At 59.6% G+C, this 23043-nt stretch overlaps 3 protein-coding genes across 3 annotated transcripts in view; 2 read left to right on the top strand and 1 right to left on the bottom strand.

Annotated features, from left to right (window-relative positions):
* Positions 1-4384: 4384 nt before the first annotated feature.
* On the bottom strand, positions 4385-9488 carry SOX8 (SRY-box transcription factor 8). Its single transcript, XM_082429774.1, has 3 exons — positions 8886-9488; positions 7325-7554; positions 4385-6617 (listed from the first exon to the last, which is right to left on the bottom strand). Exons 1-3 carry the CDS (start codon positions 9305-9307, stop codon positions 5878-5880), a joined length of 1392 nt encoding a protein of 463 aa, XP_082285900.1. The 5' UTR covers positions 9308-9488; the 3' UTR covers positions 4385-5877.
* A 150-nt stretch (positions 9489-9638) lies between these two features.
* On the top strand, positions 9639-18616 carry LOC309646011 (uncharacterized protein). The gene is made up of 4 exons (XM_082431936.1): positions 9639-9794; positions 13613-13724; positions 16086-16223; positions 16713-18616. The coding sequence occupies exons 2-4, from the start codon at positions 13655-13657 to the stop codon at positions 16904-16906; spliced, it is 402 nt and encodes a 133-aa protein (XP_082288062.1). The 5' UTR covers positions 9639-9794; positions 13613-13654; the 3' UTR covers positions 16907-18616.
* A 2624-nt stretch (positions 18617-21240) lies between these two features.
* The window catches only part of LMF1 (lipase maturation factor 1), an 82802-nt gene continuing 80999 nt past the window's right edge, over positions 21241-23043 (top strand). The window contains exon 1 of the mRNA XM_082431792.1: positions 21241-21448. Coding sequence (XP_082287918.1) covers positions 21256-21448 — 193 coding nt within the window. The 5' untranslated portion in view covers positions 21241-21255. The remainder of the gene's footprint in view (positions 21449-23043) is intronic.

Raw genomic sequence — 23043 nt, 5'->3', positions numbered from 1 at the left:
ACTCCTCTTCCCCTCTTCTCTCTTTTTTTCTCCCCTCCTCACCTCACCTGTCTCCTCTTTCCTCTCCTCTCAGTCTCTCTCCTCACCCCCCTCCCCGTCCCTGCCTTCTGCTTCTCACAATGCAGGGAGCACCCCCACTGCCGGCCTCTGTCCCCTGAGCCCAGGAAGTAGAGTCCAGGGGCCAGGATGCCCACCCGCCAAAGTCCCCTCTGTATCCAAATATTTACACTGTGTCTGCACACAAAAATTAATACATCGATTTTGTCAGCCGATTCCCACTGCCCGCTTGGCCCCTGGAGAGTCAGGCCGGCGCTGGCCCGTCCTGCCCGCCACAACAGCAGCGCCCACAATGCTGCCCAGAGGCCGGCTGGTAGCGCATACAAAGCACCCGTCCGGCCATTATCATTCCGGAGCCGAAATCCACCCCGGCGTGCATCTCATCGGTCATTCAGCAGCCCTTAATGACTTGTCAGTTCCTTGCCCTGCCATTTTCTGTCTAATTAATTCTTTTATTGTGCACCGGATAAAGCAAGACAAAGGCCTCCCCGGCAATAATGATTCATTAAAATGCAGCGCCTTCGCTGGCGCTCTTGGCCCTGCACCAGCCCGGCTGCTCTGCTCGGCCGCCTGCACTCCCGCCAGGCCTCCAGCACCTTAACCCTTTGCGGGGTCCTGCAGGTGGCACCCTGGCACAGGGAGCCGGCGAGCAGGGCTGACCTGACCCGGTTAGGGACCTCTTGGAAAGGCCCAGCAGCAGCCTCAGCAGACCGAGCCCTGCATTCTGGCCCCAGCCCCCTGGGGACGGCAGGGGCTATGGAGAGCTTGGGGGGGCGGGGGCGAGGTATCCGCTGTGCACAGGACCCTGCTGGGGACAGCCCAGCCTGGGCAGGGGAGGCAGGAAGGCTGTGCAGGCCTCCACCGCTGGCCATTCTGGGGCTGAGCTGAGGAAGTCACTATGAGGCTGGGGGAGATGAGGGGAGGGAAGACCCCAGGGGTCCGGGGACAAGTCTGCCAGCAGGATGGGGCAGGAAGGTTCCCGTCCCGTGTGTCCAAGTGCTGGTCTCAGGCTCACCAAGTAAATCCTCAAGGCACCTCGGTGAGACCATCATCACCCCATGGTCGTGGGGGGAAACTGAGGCACAGAGGGGTTGACGGGCAAGTGACAGAGCTTCTATCCACCGGCCCAGTCTGCCTTACTGCAGGGAAGCTTGGAGGACACCTCAGTGCAGCGGGAGGGGTCCCAGAGGCGGAGGCTGGGAGGGGGGCATCCCAGGCCCCTGGCCTTTGAGTGCACATTCTCTGCCCATTTCACTTTTACTTAATTTTCTTACCGGCAAATCCACCTTATTCTGCAGATGAGCAAGAAGCAGCATCATGTGATTGAAGGTGGTAATAATAGCACCAAGAGTTCTCTCAGGCATCTGTGCAAATGCTCCATCGCGGGCAGATCCTAATCTCACTGAGTCCCCCCAATATGTCAGGGGGTCTTTTCCATCTTTCCTCCCTCCCAGAGGGAGGCCAGGTACCCCAAAGCCAGCCCGAAGAAGCAGAAGACAGGACACCCTTCACAGCCTGGTTGCCCAGGCACGCAGCCAGGGGTGAGCAGTGCTGGGCTCTCAGGGCCAGTCCTTGGCCCCACTCTCTGCTCCAGGACGTTCCTCACATGAAGGGGGGGCTGGAGCCCCATGTGCATCTCCCCTTTTGCTCCTTCCCTCCCTGACTTTTCCCCTTGGAAGCCTCCTGCAGCCCCATCCTTGGGGACATCTGTACATCTGCTCCCTCCTGGAGGAGAAGTGCCCGGGCCAGGGGGCCCAAGTTTGGGGGCAGAGTGCGGCTACAAGTCTCCTTCCTCGAGAATGATTCCTTACCCCCAGTGCCTGGCGGAGCAGCCCATCTCACCTGTCTTGGGGTCTATACTGTCTCTGGGGTGAGATTGGGGGATTTAGCATCACGGGCTTTGTGGCCTCCAGACTAGGTCCTGGTCAGCACAGGTTTTCCACGAAGCCTTTTGGAATGTGTCCAAGGAGGCCGTCCACACAGGGTGTGAGGGCTTGCCTAGTGTCTGGTGGCCATCGAGTCACCACCTGGAAACACATCCCCCAAGCCCCACCTGATGCCATGGACCGCAGCCCCTGCAAACCTGGTCAGCCAGAGATGGCGTCACAGAGACCCTCTGTCCTGGGCTGGGCTGGAGACCCCAGCTACACACTGGGGAGGAAAGAATGGGTTCCATACCAGGCGAGGACTCTAAGTCTGTGATGCCCATCCTGAGTGCTGTCCCCCTAAATGTGGCCCAAAGTTGCAGCAGGCTGGGTGGGTCCTGTATCTGACCCTCGGGATCAGCCGGGTGAGAGGGCCTTTGGGCCTCTCCCAGGCAGCTGCTCAGAGGACACGGGCCTTCCCCGAAGCTGACAGCTACACTGGCTATGAACTCCCATTCAAACAGAAAATCCACTTCTGAAAGCCAATATCATCCTAGGAAGAGTGATTGTGAACCAGAAGGGGCCTTTCCAACCCATCAGAGCAGGGCTAGATCATAAATGCCATTTCCCCTTTCTCCCTGAACAGGGCACTCTGTTCATCTGAGATCAGAGGCAACGCTCTCTGTTCTGCATGAGGAAATGAAAAATGAGGAACTTTTCCTGCCAGCCTGGCCCTGGGATGGGCCAATGGAACAGTCTAAATGAGAACAGGACTCCGGACCAGCTTGAGCAGACGCTCTCTTAGACTTGGGGCGAGGCGGGGCGAGGCCGACCTTGGGAGTAACCTTGTCAGCTGGGCTCTCCTCAAAAATCTTTCACCAGCCTGAGGATCAGGGTAGCCCAGGGAACCCTCTCAGCAGCCCTGACCCCCCGGGGGGCCGCCCCAGCTGCCTTCTCAGAGTGTCACTGAGGGACCCCGCATTTGGGGAGACAGAGTCCCCACCACTTCTAGGGTCCTTGGCTGTGGGCTCGGCCTGCGATGCCTGCCTGAGAATGCTCCCAGCGGGGAAGCCACCAGCCCAGGCCCCAAAGAGGGGAGGGGGCCCTGGAGGGGCAGGGACAAGGTGCAGGGCACTGGGTCTCCATGCCCTCGGCCAGGCAGGGTGTGGTTGCACCAGGACCATGTGGCTGTCCTTCCTCTCCCTGGAGCGTCACGAGCTCAGATGTAGGAAACCCATGGGAACCTTGCCCAGAACCCGGGGCCATGGGGGCTGTCACACAGGGTGGGTCAGCGGGAAAAGACCGGGACCTGGGGAGTTAATACGCAGGAGCCCCTCCAACTCCAAACAAAGCTGGCAGAGCCTCCAGCCCTCGGGAACCTGGCAAGGCCTGAGCGATCCCAGAACAGCAAAGGGGAGGCCTTGCTCCCTCTGTCAGCAAGCTGGACGCTGGAGGCTTTCCTTGGTTTGGGGTGTCAATGCGAGGGCTTAGAGGGCCATATGGACCCGGACAGCCCTTCGCTGCATGCAGGGCAGGCTGGGCTGGCTCCTCGCAGGCGGCCGGCTGTGAAGGCCGCGGGCCTCCGTGAGCCTGGATGTCTACATCCCCCCACCCCAGACCCGCCTCACTGGGGAAGCTTGGCACACACTGGTCTCACGAACCCTCATAAATCCGGGCAGCTCTTCCCAAACGCTGCTCTTGGCAGGCCCTGGATGTGGCTCCCCAGTGCAGGGTGAGGGACGCGCCCTGGATTGCAGCCACGCGAGTGGCTGGGCAGGCGAGGGGATGGGTGCGTGGCCCCATACCCAGGCCACCCCATTAAAATTGCATAGGCAGCTGCCTTGCGTATCTGGGTTCTCTTGAGAAGCATAATCTTCCTCTCACCCCCAGATGCATCTGCACAGCTCAGAGGTGGTTGCCCCTAGGCCCATGTGCTGGGGAGGCCCAGCCGGGAAGTGAGGCTGCCCCTCGCTTGCTGTCGCTCCCACAACCGTTTCTTCCTAGAAACCCTTTCTGCCAACCAGACAGTCCTGCCCGGGGCCTGCAGGGCGGCTTTTATCCAGCTCCCAGCCTGGCTCTGAGCCAGTGCCCAAAAAATGTCGTCAGCCACCCAGAAACCAGCTCTGGGATTCGCCTGGGAGGAAACCACGGCCCAAATCTGGCCCATCTGGACCCATTTTGCCCACTGGGGAGGTTCCCCCGCCCCGCAACACACACCAGGAGGAAGATGCATCCCCGGCTTCCTGGAGGCTTCTGAGATCTATCCTTTTCAAATTCAGATGCAGCACCCAAGAGGGAGGGTGGTCTGGCCAGCCGGCCCCTCCCCCCCCGGGGAGCCTGGGGTTAACCCTCACAGAGCCCACTCCTGCCTTGGCTAAGCCCCTTCAAAACAGGACCCCCATGGTCTCGGAGACCCACAGCCCCCACGCTTATGGAAAGCAACACACAAAATGCAGCCCACGTAGATAAAAAGCATTTTTTAATTTTATCAAATTGATCTGTACAAAAGTTAGCATTGCTTGGTCAGAAAGTAGCGAAACACAGCAGGTAAGTGACAGCGAAAGTCCAAACTTGACACCGAAAAATAGATTGCATAAAAATGAGTTTGCTGTAGTTCCCTGCCCCCACCCCCAGGAAGAGATATGCAAAACAAAAAAATTTTTTCTAGAAAATGGTAGGAAAAAGTAGAAAAAGTAAAAAGAAGCAACATCTCAGATGTACTTAAATTTACAAAGTTTTAAAGGCACAATTTTCCATGAAGTAGGCGGTTATCATCGCTCAGCACACAGCGGAAGCAGGACAGGGAAATCAGGTATTATTCTTCTAAAACTAAGAATCTAAAAGCGCTTAGTGGAGGTTTTAGTTTCACAGCTTGTAGGTGGCGCCTGGTTCCTAAGAGCCGAGATTAATGCATTTCTGGAGCCACCACGTCCCAGGAAATTCCCGCCTCCACCACTTGGCACGGTTGTGAGCAGGAATGAAATTCAGCGACCCTGCCTTCTAAACCTTCTTAATGCCGGGTGCCAGGGGCACCCCAAGCTGATCAGAGACACCACAAGACAAATCCCTTCTCCTGCCTCGGGGTTCCGGCCACCTCCAGGGGGCCTGGAGCTGGGGCTCTGCCTGATGCCTCCCAAAAAGCCAGGCTCCCAAATGCCTGGAGCAAGGGCCCCACCCCATCTGCCTCCACCCCCGGCCTTCACCCTCAGCTCTGCGGCTTCCGTTTTGTCTTAAATTCTGCTCTCTGCACAGATTACTTCATTAATTAAAGATAAAATAATACAGAACATAAATACATTTTAACAGCTTTCAAAACAAATCAAACACATTGAAGCTTCAAAAATAAAAATTTAAAAAATAAAATAAAAAGAGAGAAGTGTTAATCACAGCCAAACCTTGCTCGGAAGAACCCTAACTACAAGGAACACCTCAGGTCTAAAGGGCTGGTCCCGAGAGGTGCTCCCGCGGACACATCCCCGCCAGGCTGTGGGTGACGGGTGATGACCGGCCTCAGGAACGTCATCCATTGGTCCTGGGGAGTTCTCAGCGCCGAGGCTGGCCAGGACCTCGGAACACAGGTGGCCTGGGGACCCCACACTTCTTCCCTCCTTTTGTCCTTTGTGCTGTGGCTGCTGCTTTGCAGACACTGAGATGCAAAACCCAGACGCTGGCGTCTGCTCAGAAGAGGGACCCAGTGACTGTCCGTCAGAGTCGCAGTCCCCGCAAAAAGAGAGAGAGAAGGGAAGGAGGGCTTTGTCCATGGACGGGAGTTTGGAAGTCTGGAAGCAGAGGGGACTCGTTTACAAAGCCTGGCTTCCCGCGGACCTCAGCAGGCACTTGATGGAGCCGCGGCTCCTCCCCACGTCACACACCTTCTGGAAGCCCTCGGAGGTCTGTCTATCTTTGCCGAGATCAAGGTTGTCCTCGGCCACAGCCCGTCCACGCGGCTGCACCCTCAGGGTCTGGTCAGGGTGGTGTACACGGGCTGCTCCCAGTTACTGGGGGGGCTGTGGGCAGGCGGCACGGAGAGGCCACCGAGCAGGGGCGAGGCGTAGGGTCGGCGGGGCGAGTGGAAGTAGGGGTACTGGTAGAGGCCAGATGGGTAGCCGGGGTAAGGGCCGTAGTAGTTGGGGGCCTGCAGGTCGGTGTAGTCGCACTGTGAGCTGGTGAAGGAGCTGGCGGCCGCGGCGGAGGCGGCCGTGGTGACACTGGCCTGAGCGCTGTAGGAGCTGTAGTCGGTGTGCCCCGGAGAGCCGTGCGACTGGTCGCCGTAGTGGCCAGGGCTCAGCTGCTCCGTCTTGATGTGCGGCCTCGGGGGCCCTGCCTCAGTGGGCGACGCAGAGGCCGACGGGGCTCCCTTGTGGGCCCACACGGGGGACGCCCCGATGCCACCTGCCCCGGAGTGTGAGTAGGAGGTGCCTCCGTAGGAGCTGGCGGCCGCGGGCTGGCCCGTCTCTGTGGGCAGGGCTGAGTGGCCGTTGAGGGGCAGGTACTGGTCGAACTCGTGGACGTCAAAGGTGTCCATGTTTCCGATGACCTCACTGCTCAGCTCAGAGATGTCCACGTTGCTGAAGTCGATGTTCTGGCGCCCGCTGTCCACCAGGCGGCGGCCTTCCAGCTTCAGCTCCTGCTTGCCCCCGTGGTGCAGGTCAGTCTTGGGGGTGGTGGGGGGGGTGGGCGGCCCATGGGTCTGCCCTGGGGACAGAGCACATTTCAGGGATGAATGCCCCTTCTGTAGGGGGCAGCCAGGCTGGTGACGTGCACACAGGAGGAAAACCAGCCCCGCTAACTGCCGCAGGTAGGAATCAACGGCTTTTTGTTCCTGTACATTTCCCAGAAATTCCAGCAAAGCCAGACCTAGACCTCACTCCTCGGCCGAGGAAATTCCGTTAAGCACTGTTCTAGGGTAAGACCTGGGGCCAGGGAGGCCCCATGGTGAAGAGCAAGCTGGAGGGGTGGGGAGGAGAGGAAGTGCCCAGCCCCTCGCCCACGGCAACAACACAGTCCACACAAAACCTGTCTCCCCAGGCCCGTGGCTGTAGCCAGCGTGACTAAGACTGCTCAGCTGGCCGGGATTCCACCCGGGTCAGTCTAATCCTGAAACTGGGCTGCTAACCACCAGGCCGGTGGCATGAGTGAATCCTAGGTCAGAAGCAGCAAAAAGGCCAGCGGAGCAGAAACGCCTTCGGGAAGGACAGAAAACACCCAGGTCACAGGGCGCTGGACCAGGGCAAGCTATCAGGCCCTCAGTCTCAGAGGGGACTAAGCAGGCCCCCGTGGGCATCGGAAACAGCTGCCTTTTGGGGCTATGGGGCCTTTTCCCAGGTACCCGGGGAAGGTTTGGTTCTCTTGAGGGCGCCTGCCCCGAGAGTGAGCCCCTGCTCCCACCCCCAGGAGCCCACCTGTGTGGTCACCGTGGTGGTGTGCGTCACCGAGGCCGGCGTCAGTCTTGTAGACGGCACCGCCCGGGTGGTGGCCCAGCTCGGCGCCTGAGTCTGAGTCGCTCTGGCCAGTCTTCACGCTCTTCCTCCGGCGCGGCTGGTACTTGTAATCTGGGTGGTCCTTCTTGTGCTGGACCCGCAGCCTCTCTGCCTCCTCCACGAAGGGGCGCTTCTCACTCTCACTCAGCAAGCTGCAGGGCAAAGGGCAGGAGCAGGATGACGAGGGGGCCGGCACCACCCCAGGAGTTGGCCCGCGCATCAGGTGAGGCACTGGGGAGGACCAGGGAAGCCCGAGTGCATGCCCGCGACCTGGTGGGCACCAGGCAGGTGCTCCCCTTCTCTGAGGACGGGAGGGATCAAGCCGGGGGTGAGGGCATTAGGTGAGGTCAGAGGAACAAGCCAGAATAAGACCCAAACCTTCCGGCTTCCATCTTCCTCCTCTGACTTCCCCCCTCCCTGAACCTGTCCCCTCCCTTTGGGACTTTCTAAGGCAGGTGGGTGAAGAGGCTAGGACCCAGCTGAGAATACACTGTGGACAAAGGGAGGCTTCCGGGAACCAAGCCGGGACTCTGTGGGCAGCTGGGCTTCCCAGACTTCCAGAAACACTGGCAAAACCCAGTGGTCCTCGCTGAGGCACAGAACACACACCGGCCCCCCATACCCTTCCAGAAGCTCATGTCTGCCTGCAGGACAGGGTCTAGGGATACAGAGGCACGGGGCTGCCATGGGTCCATAGCACCCCGACTGGACAGAGGCCGGAGCACAGAAGACATAAACACAAGCTTTGAGTGCCCACTCATGAGGTGAGGAGCAGGAAAGAAGACCAGCGCCCTGGACCCAGAGCCATTCACTTTAAACCCCAGCAGAGAGCGTTTGGTGGGGATGGGCTGTCCCAAGCAGCAACCCTGTCACTGCTGCCTACTGCTTGCCGTCCTACTTTCTGCAAAATGGCCAGCCTCATCACACCAAAGTGCACACCAGTGCTGAACACCCCCTCCATCCCCCTCCTTCCCTGGTGAGGGTGCAGAGGTGGCAGAGCATTGGGAGAAGCTGCGGGGAAGGTGCCGAAGGTGCCGGTGGGGCAAACACACACCGTTCCATCTGCCTTCTGGACTCCCTCCACAGGGTGGTCGGGGAGTCCTTTCCAAGGAGAGGGCACCTCCAGAGAGTTGTGTCCTGCTTCCAGAAAGAGGCCACTTTCCTCTGGGAGGGACAAGCCTCCAGGCTCTGCGGCCACTCACAGCTGGCGTCCCCAACTCGGCCTGCCATTCACTGCCTAGAGAAGGCTGTTTCTGGGCTCAGGGAATGTGCTAGGGGCTGCACACTGCTCCTGCTGCCCTCTGCGTGCCCAGGCCGTCCTGTACCCCGCGTCCCATCCGTCTGGCCAGATCGGGTTTTTCCACTACGACTCGCCCTGGGAACAGCCACTGGGAGCAGGGCCGAGGCCGGGCGCTGCGCCACCGCCCAGCTCCACGCACCCCAGGACCCGCTCCCCGCCCCGGCCTGGGGACACTGCACTCACCGCCACAGCTTGCCCAGCGTCTTGCTGAGTTCCGCGTTGTGCAGGTGCGGGTACTGATCCGCCAGCTTGCGGCGCGCTGCTTGCGCCCACACCATGAAGGCGTTCATGGGCCGCTTCACGTGCGGCTTGGCCTTGAGCGCACCGCCGCCGCCGCCTCGCACCGGCATGGGCACCAGGCTCCAGTCGTAGCCCTTGAGCACCTGCGACACGGCGTCGCGGATGCAGGCGGGAAAGCGCTCGTCCGCCGCCTCGGCTGCGTCGCCCCGGCCGCCGCCCCCCGCGCCCGCCGCACGGCCCAGACCCTCGGAACCGGCAGGCGACGGCGGCGCGTCCGAGTCCGAGTCCTCCACGTGCGACATGGAGCTAGCAGTGCCAGATGGGCTGCAGGGCGGCTGGGCGCGGATCTCGCTCATGTCCAGCATCGGGGCCGCGCGCGGAGAAGCGCGCACCAGGGAGGTGCACCGAGTCCGATGCCCGGCTGCGCTGCAGCCTCTCTGGGACCCGAGGTTGTCGCGCGGTGGCCCGACCCGCGTCCCGCAGCCTCCCAACCCCAGCCCTCTTGCTGCCGCCGCCGCCGCCGCCGCCGCCGGAGCTCAGTCCCCGCTGGGCTACACCGCAACAAGTTTCTTTAAGCGGCGGCCACAAGGCTCCTCCCCCCGCCCGGCTCCCCATTGGCCGGCGCGCAACCCACTGCCACCGGGGGCGGAGCTTGGCCGCCCCCCGCCCCCTCCCCCCACCTTAAAGAAAGCGCCGCAGTTCCCCCTGCGCCCCCTCCCACCCCGCCTGGCGCCGCACCACGTGGGGCCGGCGCGCCCGGCAGCCGAGGACCGGATCCCGGGCTGTGTAGCACGCCGCGGGCCCCCCTTCCAGGAGGGGCGGGAAGGAAAAACGGGGCAGAGACGGGTAGAGGTGGGCGCTCCGGGGTGCCCTTTGCCTGCTGGGGTTCTCCGCTGCGCTCCCTCTGCTGGCTCATAGCTGCTCCTGTGCGTCCGGGCCCCGGTCCCATTACCCAGCCTCGGCCTCCCGCTGCGCAAGGAGGCGGGTCCTCAAGAGCCTCCCCCACAGCTTGCGTTGAGCCCCGATGTCTTGCCCACAGCCCAGAGGCGCCGGGGTCAACTGCTGCCAGCCTGCGGCCCAGGGCGGGGGGTCGGCTCCCCGCCCGCAGGGCCGGCGCGACGTGCAGGAGCCTCCCGCGCGCCAGTCTGCACGCCGCGCACGTCCAGGTAACGGCGCGTCCAGGGGCCACGGCTCGGAGCTGGGCGATCCCAGGACCCCGATCCCGTCCGGGCGTGGAAAGTGCGGCGGGGGCGCTGCCGCAGGAGTCGCGGCAGCCGAAGGGGGCGGGAGCGCTGGGCGGGGCCTGGGCTGACCCTAGCTGTTGAGTCCCTAGGGCGGCCCGGCGGATGGCGTGGCCGGACGCGGGGGCCCAGGGCCTTCCGGGCGTGACCCGGGGGTTGGGGGCACCGAGGCCGTCCGGCGGGGCGGTCCTGGGTGGTCTGGCGGAGGCGGAGGCCGCTCCGGGCGCCTGGAGTGGAGGAGGTGGGCGCGCCAGCCAAGGAGAGAAGGGGGCGGGGTGTGCCGCCCTGTTGGGGGCGGCGGGGTCGGAGAGGGGACATTTCCCCGGAGGCAAGCGCCGGGCCGCGGCTCCGAGTCCCCGCCCGAGGCCGCCCCCGCGAGTTGGCCGTGGGCCCGGCGGTCCCGGAGGGCGGCTCAGATTCTTTCGCCAAACCCGCCGAGAGGCGACGGCCCGGCCGCCCAGAACTTCGCCAGACTCCCCCACCACCCAAGACAGCCAACTCGGAACACGCGCGTCTCCGACCTTGTGACCCGGGTGACCCTAGTCTAGGGCGCCCAGTTCCCCAACCACGCACCTCCTGCCGAGTCATGGATTCCCGCGCGAGTGGCCACGGCAGCCTAAGGAGTAGAAGGGGCGGGTCTGTTAGCAGAAAACACCAAAGCTGAAGAGTCTCCCCTACGTGCTTTTACCAACCCAGGGGCTGCCACCAAGGCTCTGACCTCGCAGGGAGAGCCTCCTGCCCTCACCCCGCCCCCACACGTGAGACAGGGCTCCAGCCAGTTTGCAACTGAGTGCGCCATCGCCTGGGCTGTGAACTCCTTGGTTAGGCCTTGGAGCCAGTTTCTGCCAGACGTCGAGTGGGCTCTGGGGGATGCCGGGGATGCCCGGGACCCCCGCAGCCTTGCATCTGGAACAGCTGGCACAGGGCCTAAGAGGCAGGGGCCAGCGCCCAGGCTGCCCTGTTCCCCACCACCTTCGGGTGATGGAAGGGCTACCCCCCTGGCCCAGGTCAGGGAACCCAACCTCCAATCTTCTAGGAAAGCACCATGAGGAGCCTTGCTGTAAGGCGAAACAGTGTGCTGGGAGGACGCCCTGATACCAGCGGGAGAGCTGGCCTCCAGAGTGGCCTGTCCCCTTGCCTCCCCTCCTGTCATCTGCCTGCCTTTGCAAGGTCACTTGCCAGGAACATCCTTCCCGCTGGTCTGCAGTGGCTTCCCTTCGGAGGTCCTGCCCTTCTCTTGAAGTCCCACCCTGCAGTCGGAGGACACCAGGGAGGCCCAAGTGAGGGCTTCCCCAGGGGCATCCACCGGACTTCCTGGCCCATACGGACCCATGCAAATAAATTCAGGATTGAAGTGGGGGGAAGGAGGCAAGGATGACAGACCTGGCCCAAACTGTCCTGACTCCAGCCCTGTCCTGGGGATCAGATCCCACCCCTCCCTGCACTGGGCGTGCCGTTGGGCACCAGGTCTGCGTTTCCATGAAGAGCTCTGCTTTGCCAGGGAAAATGGAGCACAGGTTGCATTGGGTACACTGGGCAGGGCAGCCTCTCCCCGCTCCCCACTGACCCATGGTGGGGCACCACACAGCTATGCCCCCTAGGACACAGTCAGGTAATCGCTGGGACCCTTGGAGGAAAAGAGGCTGAGCTAGGAGAGTCCAGTGCCAGATCCAGGTCACAGTGTGTGACATGTGCGGTCCTAGGCCCCACCTTCAGCTCTACCGGGCTGCAGTGACCACCCCAGGGACTGATGGGGTCCTGGTGGGCAGCTTCTGTCATATATGTGCAGGCCACCATTCCCAGGGGATGGGCAGGCAGATCCCTGCCAGGGCTTGGCTCAGGCTGGCTGCTGACACGGAGGGTGGCACCCAGAAGTGCCCCAAAGCTCCCTCTTGGTCTTGAAGGCTGTAAATTTGCCGTGTGCTATCTGGCCCCACCCATTAGTGCTGACCTCGATTCATATCCTCATCTGCTAGGCAGCCCCTGAGTGGACACCAGGACGTAGCCTTCAGAGGAGGTGGTGGCCACAGTTAGTTCCTGTGTTTACCAGTACTGATGAAGTGCCCGCTGTGTACCGGGGCTTTTCTGGGCAACACAGCACAGAACCACACTACACCATCCTAGCCTAGAAGATGCTGGCGTTTGAGGAGGGGGCCAAAAGTGAACACACCAAGGGGCTGAGACATTCACCATGGGCGGCAGGGGGTGGTGGTGGTGGGGTGGTCCAGGAAGGCGGCTTTGAGGAGGTGACAAGTTGAGGCCTGACACTTCTGACCAATCGAAGAGAGAGGAAAGAGCATGGCGGGGGGTGGGGGGGAGCATGTGCAAAGGCTCTGTGGCAGCAAAGAGCACAGGTTATCTGAGAACAGAGTGAGGCTGAGGGGCGGCTCTCAGTCCACCCCCGGCTCCCCTCTTCTCTGAGCTCTTCCTTTCTGTCCCCACCCACCCCAGTCCACATGCCTCTGCCTTCATCTGTGGGCTCTGCAGTTTCAGGGAGATGATCTGATTGGCCAAGTTTGGACCAGGTACCTGCCCCGGGACTATCAGCCTGGGACGTGGGAAAGCTGATGTAAGCAAGGTTTCTAGACCCACACCCCTGGCAGAGGCCCCAAGGGGACCTGCAAAGAAGGAGGTGTGGGCTGCCAGGCACCCCCCGTGCCTATGAGACCTGGCCAGTGGAGGGCTGGAGAGCTCCAGGGAAACCTCTTCCAGGTGCAGAGACACCCCCCAGCCCATCCACTTGTTGGCTTCTAGGCCGGCTCGGGAAGTCCGTGTGAAGGGGCTGCTGAGGGCCAGATCACCACGGAGAAGGACACCTGCCCATCCTCTGCCCGTGCCCTGCCTGGCTCTTCTCTCAGACAGTCAGGGCAGCCATGTCTGTAGTTGGTACAGTCTTTAAGAGAAAGGCCTTGGGGGCAGGTCATGTGGGCCCATGAGCCCCAGGCCGATGTGTCCCCTGTGTGTCCGCAGCCCTGGCCTGGGCCTCTTGGCAAGCCAGCCTGAGGCAGTTGGCATCACATCCTGGGAACCCCGGCTCAACCTCGGGGATTAATTGGTACTTTTAATTACTGGCCGGTCTGCAGAACCAAACTTCCAGGCCAAAGATGAAGGGACAGCTCTGAGCAGAGGCCCCATAAAGGCAGCCTCGTCCTGGCCCACCAGGTCTCCAGAGAGAGAAGAGAGGGGGCTCCCAAGGGTGCCAGGGGTCCAGCATCCCCCGGTAACAGACTCTCGGGGCTCTGGGCCAAACCTTTTGCTGAAACTCCCCTCCCCAACATAGTTGCCAGCTGGTGTGGAAGCTCTGGTTTGGGTGGAAGCCGGCTCCTTGGTTGGGCTAATATCCCATCGGGAGCTGGCCGTAGCTGTTCCTTGTCCTGTGCAGAGGACACTGGAAGATCACGCCCGGATTCCTCCCCTCTCTGCCCGCAGGGCCAGGGTGTTGGGGGCCAGCCCGTGGCAGGTGCTGGTCCCATGCAGCTTGCTCCTGAGCCCTGTCACCGCTTCCAGTGGACACCTCCTCAGGATGCCTCCCCACCTCCAGGTAGGGAGAACCTGCTCCAGGCTGTCCCTCTGCACCTTTTCATCAGCTCTAAGGCCTCCTGATAAGTAAACCCATACTGCCTGGGGGTGACTGCTGACTGCCGGTGGGACCCCCTGCTGTGGCTGTTCTTCTCTGGGGAGGGGGCAGTGCTTAACCCAAGGACCCCAAAGCACATTGTCTGCCCAGTGAGATGTGTGTGCACAGATGTGTCGGAACAGCTGTGGTCTCTGCTCTGGCCTCCACTCACCCCCTCCTGGTAGTGGTCCCCGAGCCTCCGGCTGTGCCCATCCATCTCTCTCCTGCCAGTGGGCTTGGAGCTGACTCCACCAGCAGCCATTAGGTCTCTTTGACTGCGGGAAGAGGGTGATTCTGCAGCCAAAAATGTCTCCAGGCAGGGTCCCGGGGGTACAGGGAGCACCAAGGGGTCCAGGCCAGGCACCAGCAGCGTCTTCCACAGAGCAACTGAGTGCTGAGGTGTTAGCATTTCGGCATCGGGGTGTGCCTTCCTCTGGCTCCCCCGTCAGCCAGTAAATTCCATTCCTTGTCCCTGCAGAAGGGCTCTGCGTGCTACCAGACTCCTGGGTCCCTGGACCCCAGCCCCATGCTGGGCCCTCACTCCCCTGGGCCCTGGACTCCACCCTCATGTTGGGTCTTCTTCAGTCTCCTGAACTCCCAGACCCCACTCTCATTCTGGGCCTTCGCCCCCTGGACCCCAGCGATGGGGCTGGGAGAGACTTTCTCAGCCCCCCTGCAGGAGGGGACCCAGGACGTTGAAGCTGACTCTCACTTCAGAAAATCAGCTTTCTGAGCCCAAACAGGCTGCCAAGAGCTATGCTTGTCCTTCCAATCTTGGCTTTCAGATTTAACGAGGCCTCTTGTCCAAGTTGAACCCCTCAAAGTGTGACTGGGACGGGCCAACATGGCTGGAAGTAGACACGTCACAGAGAAAATCCCTTTCCGAATAAGGGGCTCCGGCCGGCAGGGACCTGGCTGCCTCTACCACAGTGGAAGGTTCCAGAGACCCACTAGTGTCAAAGGCAAGTTAAAACACACACTGTCAAAAGATTTCCACCCAGGTCTCCCAGGTACTTGTTTTTCTGAACACAGAATAGGAGGTTTAATTAAGATGCTCTCAGGCGGGCACATTGGGGTTCTTCTGCAGTGAGGTGAGAGCCAGCCTGCAGGAGCTCAGACATGGGTGTGGCAAAGCTTTGCCTCTGGGGGCGATGGGCTGGGGCAGAGGTGCAGGAAACTCCTGGTCTTCTCTTCGTGGGTCCCTTGGTCCCTCTGGGCCTGGCACGGGGAGCTGGAGGGGCAGCCGCTGGCAAGAGCAAACCCAGCCTCCTCGGCTGCAAACCCCAACGTCTCCTTCCTCTTGGGACATGGCGTGTGTAGAACAGGACAGTCAGCCACCTGCTCCCGAGCCCCAGGACCTGAGGACTTCAAGATATGGGCCAACTTTGCCACTCAAACTGGTGATTCCCACCCAGTCACCTGGTGTTGGTTTGAGAAGGAACGGGCTGCTTGGCCAGGTGCAAGCAGGAGCCTGGCAGGTCATCAGAGGAGGTAGCTGGCACCCCAGGGGCAGGTATATTAGAGCCTCCTGATGGCTGGGGGCCTGCTGCTCCCTCTCCGTTCCCTTGGACAGAGGGGCCCTGAGCTGGCTGTGTGGAGGTGGGTGCCGGAGTGGCCTGGATGAGCCAGCTCTGAAAGCTCTTGATCATGTGACCCCTGCGCGTTATCTGGAAGTACAGTAATGAATTAACCGGAGCGGTTAGAAGCAATTTCTGGCAGCTTTCAACATTCCCTGTGACCACGATGAGATGGAGAGCCCCCCATGGCCGCTGTGCAGGTCCATTAGACTAGATCGGGTTGGGGGAAGTAAGCGTTCTGTATTCTGTAGCTCATTCTGAAAACACTTTTGGGGCTTCCAGGCCAGACCTGTGTTGGTGCTGGGACAGTGGGTGACGTTCACAGGGCCTCTGCCCTGTAGAAGCTTATGCCGGCAAAGCGTTCCAATAAAGTGTGGAAGGAGGTTTCCCAGCTGGTTTGTGAACTGGGGCTGCACGGTGGTCCCTGCCCCTGCCTCCTGCCCTTGGGCTGTGGAAAGGGACAGGAGGGAGTTGTGGGGCTCCCCCGAGAAGGTGCTGGAGTTCTAGAAAGGAGGGCGTCTCCAGGTCACAGGTTCTGAGGCCGTTCTCTGTGGCCTCTAGCTTTGGGCAAGTTACGGGGTTACTCTGGGCAGCAGAGGGTCTGGAGTACTTGTCTGTCCCGGGGGCCCCACCAGACCTGCGTGAGTTGATGTCCATAGGATTCTGGGTGTGCTGTAGACAACACCTGATGTGTCCTGCATTTTCTCAGTGACCTCACCATCATGCGAAGCTGGCAGAGTTCTGAGCACATCTCCCACTGTCAGGCCCACTGGGTGTCCTACAGGAGAACCCGTAACAGCAATGCTGCCCTCTCTTTCCAGAAATGAATCGTCTGCTTTAATCACGGGTGAGTCTTAAGAAGGTAAGACCTGGTGATGGATGGCATTGGGCACAAGCTCCCCCAGCCCAGCCCTCAGCACCCCCCAGGTTTGGACCAAATCAGGGGTCTTGGATGCAGGTGCCTTCAGGAGCCAGGCAGGGAGGGGAATGTGGAAGCTGTTGAGGGCGAGGCTGTAAGGAGTGATGCGGCCTGTGGGTGGCCGGAGAGAGGCCCTAATGGCCAGCCAGGGCCCTGCTGCTACCCAGACCTCAGCTGACTGCAGAGGCATACCTGAGCCAGGCTGGATGGGAAGCACTGCCCAGCGACACAACAACTTGTGGCTTTGAGGCTGTTTCTTACGTGGCATTATCGTGGTGATTGGTAAATGATACAGTTCTGTGGGCCGAGTTCACCTACAGGCCTCCTGATTGTGACCTCAGCAGTTTTCAAGACTTCTTCCAGTTCAGAATATGCTTCCATGAGAAAAACATAACTGTACACTCTTTTCCCCCATAGGGCTCTACAACCAGAGAATGTCACTGCACTGGGATTATTTGCTTTCCACTCTGCCTGGCAGTCATGGCTCACCAGCTTGCAGGTCCACACAGGGTCACATCTCCTTCTGGGGAGCAGGGGTAGGAGTGCTCGTGGCCCAGAACCGAGGTGCAGGGACAGGAGACGGGCGAGCCAAGCAGAACAGCCGTCCATGAGTCATGGTTCCAGAACAACCAGCAAATGGCCAGCACCTGCTCACCCACCCCCTCCCACACCTGCCAGCCTCACCAGGGGGTTTTGGCCGCTGGACAGTCAGGGTGGGGCCGGCCCAAACTGACCACCCCTCCAGAAGAAAGTGACAGATGTTAGCACCAGCAGGTCCTGCCCTCCCCATCAACAGATGTCAAGACATGAAAAATTGGGGTAAATGAAGGGTGCACGATTAGATTTGGGCCCAAGCTGGGTTCCTGTGGGTGCCAGAGACAGCTGCAAAGGCACGTCAGGGACAATCACCCTGATGCGGTGGGGGCTGCCAGGCCCGTGTGCCCGGGGACAGCTGGACGAGGTGCTGACACGGGGCTCCTTCCTCTGAAGCCGTCCCGCAGCTGCTGGGAGTGCCGCCAGCTGTGAGCTTGTGAGCCTCGGCTCCAGGGCCGTGCTGGGGGAGCTGCAGGCGGGCCCACCTAGGGGTTCCTGGGACACTAGCCCATCTTGAGCTGATAGCTCCTCTCAGGGGAGACCCCTTTCTCCCCTCCCCTCCCCTTCTTGGCCCTTTCTGGCTCTGTCCAGGTGGGGCTCAGCTCCAGGTCTCTTGAAACCAGCCCGGAGGGGTCAGGCCTCCTCTCAGCACCTCTGGCCTCTCCCGTGTCTTGGCTTGTTTTCATATCGTTTTTTGCTTGAAAATGTAGGTTCAGGAGCCTCCCCCAGGCTCCTGGTGTTGGTGAACAGCTGCTTCGTAGAGACCCCAGCATGCAGGCGCTGAGCGGTGGGGCGAGAGGAAAGCATCTCGGTGCCCCGACCCAGCACCAGGCCCCAGCCCTCCGGCTTGGGGTTTGCAGAAGAGGTTTGTTTTAGAGTGGGGCATCTTCGTGGGGCACAAGATGTACCCATGTCTAAATATTATTTTAAAACTGTTAGTTGGGCTTCCCTGGTGGTGCGGTGGTTGGGAATCTGCCTGCCAATGCAGGGGACACGGGTTCGAGCCCTGGCCCGGGAAGATCCCACATGCCGTGAAGCAACTAAGCCCGTGCGCCACAACTACTGAGCCTGCGCTCTAGAGCCCACAAGCCATAACTACTGAGCCCATGTGCCACAACTACTGAAGCCGGTGAGCCTAGAGCACATGCTCTGCAACAAGAGAAGACACCACAATGAGAAGCCCGCGCACCACAATGAAGAGTGGCCCCCGCTCGCCGCAACTAGAGAAAGCCCACACGCAGCAATGAAGACCCAATGCAGCCAAAAATAAATAAATAAAATAAATAAATTTTAAAAAATTAAAAAATAAAAAAAATAAATAAAACTGTTAGTTGCTCTCTAGCATAGATGAAGATACAAGTTTAAATGAAGATGTAAGTATAAATGACATGACTTATTCCAACAGGTAAAAGCAATGCCTTTTTAGGTGATTCTGGAACAAGGACCAGAGCAGATTTTTTTTTTTTTTAATTTTGGTGAAATTCACATAGCATAAAATTAAGTATTTTTAGGTGTACAATTCAGTAGCATTTAGTACATTCACCATGTTGTGCAAGCATCACCTCTATTTAGTTCTACAATATCTTCATCACCCCACAAGGAAACCCTGTCCCTGTTAGCAGTCACTCCTCATCCCCCTCCCCCAGCCCCTGGGAACCACTGATCTAATTTCTGTCTCTGTGGATTTGCTTATTCTGGATGTTTCATATAAATGGAATTGTACAATATGTGGCTTTGTGTGTCTGTCTGGCTTCACTCACTGAATATGTTTTCAAGGTTCATCTATGTTGTAGAATGTATCAATATGACTCTTTTTTTATGACTGAACAATACACCAGTGCACTTTTGATTAAATTCAGGCTGAAACAGGCACGAACTGAGCCACTGGCCAGCCTTTCCATGGCCAAGCCCTGCTCGATGGGGTTCATTCCCGTGAAGGTTCTAGACCCTCAGATGGACTGGACCTCTGCAGTCAGCTCAAAGGAGGACCCTGGAGGAGACATGAGAACATGAGCTCCCGGTGGACCCTCTGATGGCCTCGCCCACCCTGTGCAAACCCAGGGAGGGAGCCCAGAGCCCATCGAGCTGGAGGCTGGACAAGGGGCCCCTTTCTGCTCTGCACAATGTCCCATTGTGCCCTTCTCAGGGGTGAACAATGCAGCCCCAGCCAGGGGAAGCTGAGGACAAAGGGCCCTTTGTGAAAACTGTCCCCACCTGAAAAGCAGCACCCGGGGTCACACCTGACAGCAGAGCCATCCTTCCTTGCCTCCGTCCCCTGTGCAGCTCCCACATCCAGGCGGGGACCCAGGGAAGCTCAGGCAGGCTTGGGCTGGGGGTCCTGGACTCTCCCCACTCTTCCCAAGTGGCTGTGTGGGCTCATCCCAAACGTGGCACCCGGACAACAGCGGGTATGGGGGGTAGGTGTGGGTTGTGGGTTCCTGTGGAAGGACCCAGAAGCAGGGTACGGCCAGGTCTCCCCAAGGCTTGAGCCCTCGGGCACACACTTCCTGCTAGGGGCTCTCCAGCCTACAGAAGATGCTGGCACCCTCCGTTGAAAATCTCTTATAGGTCTTAGAGATGGGGTCCGAGGGAGGGTTTTTCATGGACAAGAAAAGGGAGCTTTTAAAAAAATCACACTATAAAATACATGTAAATGCTATTACCCCAACAATGGGAGGGTGGGGCAGCAGCTGGGGGCTGGAGGGGGGTGGTTCCAGAAGTTCCTGGTCAAGCCTAATTTGGGAGAGCCTATGTCCAGAGGCAACCCCTGCCCTCATGGGGCTCACACTACAGGTGAAGATATAAGTAAACATGCCAGAAAAACGGATCATTTGACCACATAACTATTGATAATTTACATACCAAAGACTAGGAACAAGACGTAAAAACAAACAAACAAACAAAAAACCCAGAACATTTGCAATATACAGACAAGAAGAAGATCTTTCTTAACAAAATTCACCACGCACTTGTCTGGGCTTGTGCGTGGTGCATTTCACATTGTATGACTCAGTGGTTGTCTCTCCCCTGCTAGACTGTGAATTCTTTCAGGATCAAAACTATTTCATATTTACCTTTGAATTCTCAGTGGCCAACACAAATGAAAATGGTATAGTTAAAATGAAAACTATACCTCATGGACTTTAATGTTTTTTTCTTTTAAACTATAAAATGAGAATGTTGATCTACTTCCACTTTGAAATGGAAAGATATTTTAAAGTAGATAAAATCCCAAGCAATATTAAAAAAAAAGAGGATCTTTAATATGTAAAGAGCTCTAACAAATGAATAAGAAAAAACCACACCTACCTCAATCATTTCCTTCCAAGTGCCCCACAGTTTACCCAGTAACCCCTAAGTTCCACTTTCTCACACAGCTCTTCCTTCCTCTGAGGAATGCCTACCATTCCACCTGCTTAGAGACACCTCTCCTGTATCCTCAGAATGTAGAGTTGCTTGTATCCTCACTGGGGTTATGCTTGGGTCATTGGTCAGTAAGCTCTTCCCTACTCTGAATCCTCAGCGCACCACTCTCCCCTGCAGCTGGAGGTCCAGTCTTGAGGGCCAATAGGAGCGCTGACCGTCTAAGGGGACTTTGCTGCCCTGTGCAGAGATGTTGTGGGGTTGGTGGGGGGTAAAGGGGAAGAAAGCTGGAGGGTCTGAATTTTAGGGCCCAGCCGCTGCCTGCACTGTCCCTCACTAGCTGTGTGATCATCACCCCAGCACCCTCCTCAGACAGCAGAGATGGGGAGTTGGGAGGGGACACCTGTGAGGTACTGGTCCACACACCCCATTCAGGCAGTGGCAGCCTGGAGCCCTGGGGTGAAGCTGCTGCTCTGGCCTTTCCTCTGCAGGAATGCGAGTCCACACACAGCCAGGGTGTGCAGCAGGAGCGCAGTACCCTCCAGGGTCCTTGGCTGCCCACATCTCAGCCACCCTGGACGCGGAGAAGGCCTGTGGTCTGATACGTGCTTTCCAATAATCTCTTTCACATTGCATTTCTGCTTCTGAAGTGCCACCCGTCCCTCTCCAGTGTGAGGGTCCAGGAGGGTAGGCGCCTAGGTAGGGGAGTGCACTGGGGGCCTCTGCAACTTTGGCTAATTCAATGAATGAATGAGCGAGTGAATGAATGAGTGAGTGGGTCAAGACCGCTCCAGGTGGGGCGTCGCGCCGTTCTCCACGAACCCACCCCCTTACTCTCACGGCTGCAGCGCCCCGAGCGACCTGCGGGGAGCGCGCGCGGTATCAGGACGGGTCCTCGCTCCCCGCGCATGGGCGTGGCTGGCCGGAGTTGGTCGGACCTCCACGTGTGGGCGGGGTCTCTCGGCGTGGGCGGGGGCATTTCAGCGCGCGGCGCTCCTCGCGCATGCGCTCCGACGGCCCGGCGATGGCGGCGCCGGAGGAGCCCTTGAGAAGGCGGAAGGCCGGGGCCGCGGGCCTGGCGCCTGAATCTCCGCCAGGGCCGGGGCGCGACCCCGCGGGCTGCCCAGCCCGCCTCCGCGCGGGCACCTTCTGGCTGACCAGGATCGTGCTCCTGAAGGCCCTCGCTTTCGTTTACTGTGAGTCCGCGGGGCCAGGCGCCCCAGTGTGGCCCCTCCGCTCGCGCCCTGCCCCCCACCCTCAGGCCCACCCCCAAGCGGGTTCGCGGCCGAGCCTTGGCCCTGCGCGCCCCTCCGTCCTGCAGGTCTGGGGGGCCCCCACGCCGACCCCGCACTGACCAGGAGCTCGTGAGGCGGTGACTCCGCTTTGCCGCCTGCAGGTTCCACGAGCTGCGGCCCCGCCGCCCTCCCTGCGGCTCCGCAGCTTTGAGGCCTGAGCAGCAGGTGCGGCCTCACCTGCGGAGTTCTGTGCGAGCCAGGTTTGACCAGGCGGAGAACCGCGCGGTCTGCCCCAGCCTCCCTCTCTCCCTCCCCTCGCCCCAGGCCGCCCCCCAGAACACCGCTGGACACCCGGACGCCCCCCCTCCGCGCGCGCGCGGAGTGCACACCCCCTCCACCCCGGTCCCCACGCCTGGAGGGGCGCAAACGCCCTGAGCCGAGCAGCGGTGCCTGAAGCCAAACTGGGCTTCTCAGACAGACGTGGCAGTGCGGGGGCCAGTGGGGATGGGGCACAGCCCCCGGCTGAGATGGCCTGGGGCCAGTGGGCAGTCCCCCTTCTAGAGGGTTCCGGAGGGCGCTGGTACCCGGCGGGCCGGCCGGGATTGCACGTCGCGGGCACCGGCCGTCCCGGCGTCATTTCTGCGTCTTCAGAACATGCGTTCCAAGGGGGTGGAAATGCCGCGCTTTGCACAGCGACCGTCATCAAACACCGAGCGGGGCGCCGCGGGGACCAGGGCCCAGCGCGCGGTGAGGCTTGGTGTGCGGCGCTGGGGGATTCACTTACGACTCTCGTGCGCTCTAAGTTACTATAGAAAATACTTATTGCCAGTATTGCTTTATTCTCCACGGGATTAGTCATTCTAAACGTTTGAGCTGTCATTTAGCAAAAGATGGAGTCAAGACAAAGTCAATCTGCGAGACTTTAACAGACCCTTAAACCGGCGCCATGACAGTGGAAAAACCCCGGTGGCTTCACTCGCAGAGAGCACAGCTTATAAAAAACTCAGCTCGGCTTTCCAGTGTGCGGGGCTGCCTGATCTCCACAGGGGTTCTCAGTTCGGTTAAGAAAGAAACCGTTTTGAACCAGTGGGTCAAGAAGATATTTTAAGGCCGGTGCTGAGCACAGAATGATTTGCTTTGGCAAATGCATTCCCTGCCCGCCCATCTTTTCTCGCTATTTGGGGTAGAGTCAGTGTTTTTCAGCCGCACGAAGGAACCAGTTTACCGTCTTCAGGGACGAGGGTCCCTGGCTGAGATGGCTCCGGTGAGTAGGCAGTCGCCCTGTACTGATTTCTTTCTGGAGGGTTCCAGATCTCCTGGGGACTGTGAGCTACCTCAGAGTCCCTTAAGTCCCAGGAATTTCCCACAATGCCACAGGCTGTCCACAGCTTTCACTTGATGTTGAGTGTTACAGTTGCCCTCATGGACTGCTGACCCCACCACGAGGCTGAATAATGGACCCCTAGCCTATGCTTCCTTCACTCTCTGCACATCTAACAGAGTTCTTAGTGTCATTAGTCTACCCGTCTGTGCGACTCCCTGGGAGCTCCTTGCAG

The sequence above is a fragment of the Balaenoptera physalus genome (genome assembly GCF_965194825.1).
Source record: "Balaenoptera physalus genome assembly, chromosome: 16".
Classification (NCBI taxonomy): domain Eukaryota; kingdom Metazoa; phylum Chordata; class Mammalia; order Artiodactyla; family Balaenopteridae; genus Balaenoptera; species Balaenoptera physalus.
The sequence above is the reverse complement of the archived record's forward strand: the minus strand, read 5'-3'. Positions and strand labels throughout refer to the sequence as shown.